Source organism: Oncorhynchus masou, chromosome 18 (assembly GCF_036934945.1).
Source record: "Oncorhynchus masou masou isolate Uvic2021 chromosome 18, UVic_Omas_1.1, whole genome shotgun sequence".
Classification (NCBI taxonomy): Eukaryota; Metazoa; Chordata; class Actinopteri; order Salmoniformes; family Salmonidae; genus Oncorhynchus; species Oncorhynchus masou.
The window spans coordinates 6,569,281-6,574,266 of record NC_088229.1 but is presented as its reverse complement, the minus strand read 5'-3'; the positions used below and the strand labels follow the sequence as shown (position 1 = coordinate 6,574,266).

The 4,986-nt window shown below is 40.0% G+C and overlaps 1 protein-coding gene across 1 annotated transcript in view; it reads right to left on the bottom strand.

The window, feature by feature from the left end:
• Positions 1-958: 958 nt before the first annotated feature.
• LOC135504687 (laminin subunit alpha-5-like) overlaps positions 959-4,986 on the bottom strand; it is a 198,640-nt gene continuing 194,612 nt past the window's right edge. The window contains 4 exon segments of the mRNA XM_064923477.1: positions 959-994; positions 2,844-2,878; positions 2,881-2,904; positions 2,907-2,994. Coding sequence (XP_064779549.1) covers positions 959-994; positions 2,844-2,878; positions 2,881-2,904; positions 2,907-2,994 — 183 coding nt within the window.

Here is a 4,986-nt window from a genome sequence, read left to right as displayed (position 1 = left end):
TGACTCCTTGCTGTCCCCAGTCCACCTGGCCGTCACGTCTGGAGGAAGCATGGCACCATCCCTACGGTGAAGCATGGTGGTGGCAGCATCATGCTGTGGGGATGTTTTTCAGTGGCAGGGACTGGAAGACTAGTCAGGATAAGGGGAAAGATGAACGGAGCAAAGTACAGAGAGATCCTTGATGAAAACCTGCTCCAGAGCGCTCAGGACCTCAGACTGGGGCGAAGGTTCACCTTCCAACAGGACAACGACCCGAAGCACACAGCCAAGACAACGCAGGAGTGGCTTTGGGACAAGTCTCTGAATGTCCTTGTGTGGCCTAGCCAGACCCTGGACTTGAACCCGATCGAACATCTCTGGAAAGACCTGAAAATAGCTGTGCAGCGACGCTCCCCATCCAACCTGACAGAGCTTGAGAGGATCTGCAGAGAAGAATGGGAGAAACTCCCCAAATACAGGTGTGCCCAGCTTGTAGCGTCATACCCAAGAAGACTCAAGGCTATAATCACTGCAAAGGTGCTTCAACAAAGTACTGAGTAAAGGGTCTGAATACTTATGTAAATGTGGTCGTTTAAAAAAAAAAATATTAGCAAAAATGTATAAAAACCTGTTTTTGGTGTGCCATTATGGGGTATTGTGTGTGTATATTGATGAGGGGGGGAAAAAACGATTTAATCGATTTTAGAATAAGGCTGTAACGTAACAAAATGTGGAGAAAAAGTCAAGGGGTCTGAATACTTTCCAAAGGCACTGGACACACAGCATTGAAATGACACAAGCCGATCTCTGGAACCAGGTTTACATACTACATTTCAGACGCTTCAAAGTACTACTTCGGCGTTAACATCATTCAAAATGTGTCTAGGTAATAAAGCATGGGGTCCCTGTGGTGGGATGTGTACCTTGAGAATGACGTCAGGTCGAGAGGCTTCAGCGGGCAGAGAGAGAACATCTCCTCTCATAGTTTGAGTGTGCAGACGATACCGCAGATAGCCTCCATAAGACGAAACCTAAATAGAGATGATTAGAGAGGGATGAGAGGGAGGGAAGGAGAGATGATGGTGAGAGAGAGAGAGAGAGGGACAGAGAAAACAGAGGGGGAGAGCAAGACGAGACAGAAGACAGGAAGAGACAGAGAGGACAGGAAGAGACAGAAGACAGGAAGAGACAGAAAAGACAGGAAGAGACAGAGAAGACAGGAAGAGACAGAAGACAGGAAGAGACAGAAGACAGGAAGAGACAGAAGACAGAAAGAGACAGAGAAGACAGAAAGAGACAGAGAAGACAGAAAGAGACAGAAGACAGGAAGAGACAGAGAAGACAGAAAGAGACAGAGAAGACAGGAATAGACAGAGAAGACAGGAAGAGACAAAAGACAGGAAGAGACAGAAGACAGGAAGAGACAGAGAAGACAGGAAGAGACAGAAGACAGGAAGAGACAGAAGACAGGAAGAGACAGAGAGGACAGGAAGAGACAGAAGACAGGAAGAGACAGAAGACAGGAAGAGACAGAGAGGACAGGAAGAGACAGAGAGAAGACAGGAAGAGACAGAACACCGGGAGAGCCAGAGTCTTGTGATCAGGCAATAATGCCAGAGGAAGGTTAACTAAAGGCAAGATAAACCAGGTGCTGTACTCTAGACAAAACAAAGATCTCTATCTCTATACACTCTTGTCTGTCTGCACATCCTTTTTAGTGTGTGTGTGAACTATATATAGTCCTTAGCACTAGTGTAATCTGATGTAGTCTCCTCTTGCTTCTGCAAACCATCACCACCTACCCTGATGCATTTATTTCACCCACCCCAGCAGCTCCCTCTCCCGGCCTCTCCCTCCCTCTCCCTCCCTCTCCTGCCCTCTCCCTCCCTCCCTCTCCCTCCCTCTCCCGGCCTCTCCCTCCCTCCCTCTCCTGCCCTCTCCCGGCCTCTCCCTCCCTCTCCCTCCCTCCCTCTCCTGCCCTCTCCCGGCCTCTCCCTCCCTCTCCTGCCCTCTCCCTCCCTCCCTCTCCTGCCCTCTCCCGGCCTCTCCCTCCCTCCCTCTCCCCCCCTCCCTCTCCTTCCCTCTCCCGGCCTCTCGCTCCCTCTCCCGGCCTCTCCGTCCCTCTCCCTCCCTCTCCCGGCCTTTCCCTCCTGCCCTCTCCCGCCCTCTCCTGCCCTCTCCCTCCCTCTCCCTCCCTCTCCCGGCCTCTCCCCTCCCCCTCCCTCTCCCTCCCTCTCCCGGCCTCTCCCTCCCTCTCCTGCCCTCTCCCGGCCTCACCCTCCCCCCCCTCCCTCTCCTGCCCTCTCCCGGCCTCTCCCTCCCTCCCTCTCCCCCCCTCCCTCCCCCTCTCCCGGCCTCTCCCTCTCCCGGCCTCTCACTCCCCTCCCTCCCTCTCTCCCGGCCTTTCCCTCCTGCCCTCTCCCTCCCTCTCCCGGCCTCTCCGTCCCTCTCCCTCCCTCTCCCGGCCTTTCCCTCCTGCCCTCTCCCTCCCTCTCCCGTCCTCTCCCGCCCTCTCCCGTCCTCTCCTGCCCTCTCCCGTCCTCTCCCGCCCTTTCCTCCCTCTCCCGTCCTCTCCCTCCCTCTCCTGCCCTCTCCCGCCCTCTCCCTCCCTCTCCCGTCCTCTCCCTCCCTCTCCTGCCCTCTCCCGCCTGCACAAGTCACAGTTGATCTAATTATTGTTAAACAGCCAACAGGTCAGAGGTGTTAGCCTCATTGCTTTAGCCAGGATAAGACTTGCTAACTGTAAGTCTCTCTGGATAAGTGTCTTCTAAATTACTAAAATGTACAAATGTTGAACTCTCTGAACCTGTATGTTTATTGAAGAGGAGACAATGCCATTTATATATAACAAGAGTATTTCCCACCTTGTCTCCCAGGTACGTTCTAGGAGCGTGCCAGAGTAGACATCAGGTACGTCACTAAGGTAGCCTCCACCACATGCTGATCAGGATATACTGTCACAGGAACTTCCTGTCTGTCTGTTCCCAGCAGCACCCAGACCATCATGTCCATCACCTATAGAGATGTTATAATAACGTTACATTGTAATATAACATGCTGATACAGATTATATATATTACTACAGATTATATATTACTAAAGTCACATGATACAGATTATATAATACTTCATGATACTACAGATTATATATTCTACAGATTATATATTACTACAGATTATATATATTACTCCACAGATTATATATTACTACAGATTATATATTACTACAGATTATATATATTATTACACATGATACAGATTATATAATACTACATACAGATTATATATTATACAGATTATATATTACTACAGATTATATATTACTACAGATTATATATATTACTCCACATGATAGATTATATATTACTACAGATTATATATTACTACAGATTATATATTACTACAGATTATATATATTATTACTACACATGATACAGATTATATAATACTACAGATTATCAGATTATATATTACTACAGATTATATATTACTACAGATTATATATTACTACAGATTATATATATTATACACATGATACAGATTATATATTACTACAGATTATATATTACTACAGATTATATATATTATTATATATATTACTACACATGATTATATATTATACAGATTATATATTACTACAGATTATATATTACTACACATGATACAGATTATATATTACTACACAGATTATATATATATGATACAGATAATATATTACTACACATGATACAGATTATATATTACTACACATGATACAGATTATATATTACTACAGATTATATATTACTACACATTATACAGATTATATATTACAGACTATATGATACAGACATTATACAGATTATATATTACTACACATGATACAGATTATATATTACTACAGATTTATATATTACTACAGATTATATAATATGATACAGATTATATATACTACAGATTATATATTACTACAGATTATATATTACTACAGATTATATATATTACTACACATGATACAGATTATATAATACTACACATGATACAGATTATATATTACACATGATACAGATTATATATTACTACAGATTATATATATTACTACACATGATACAGATTATATATTACTACAGATTATATTATATATTACTACACATGATACAGATTATATATTACTACAGATTATATATATTACTACACATGATACAGATTATATATTACTATACAGATTATATATTACTACACATGATTATATATTACTACAGATTTATATATTACTACAGATTATATATACTACAGATTATATATACAGATATATATTACTACACATGATACAGATTATATATATACTACACAATACAGATTATATATTACTACACATGATACAGATTATATATTACTACAGATTATATATATTACTACACATGATACAGATTATATATTACTACATGATACAGATTATATATTACTACACATTATATAGATTATATATTACTACACATGATATATATATTACTACACATGATACAGATTATATAATACTACACATGATACAGATTATATATTACTACAGATTATATATATTACTACATGATACTACTACAGATTATATATTATATATTACTACACATGATACAGATTATATATTACTACACATGATACAGATTATATATTACTACACATGATACAGATTATATATTACTACACATGATACAGATTATATATTACTACACATGATACAGATTATATATTACTACACATGATACAGATTATATATTACTACACATGATTATCCTATATTACTACACATGATACAGATTATATATTATTGATACAGATTATATATTACTACATTGATTATATACAGATTATATATTACTACACATGATACAGATTATATATTACTACAGATTATATATTACTACACATTATACAGATTATATATTACTACACATGATACAGATTATATATTACTACACATGATACAGATTATATATTACATGATACAGATTATATATTACTACAGATTAT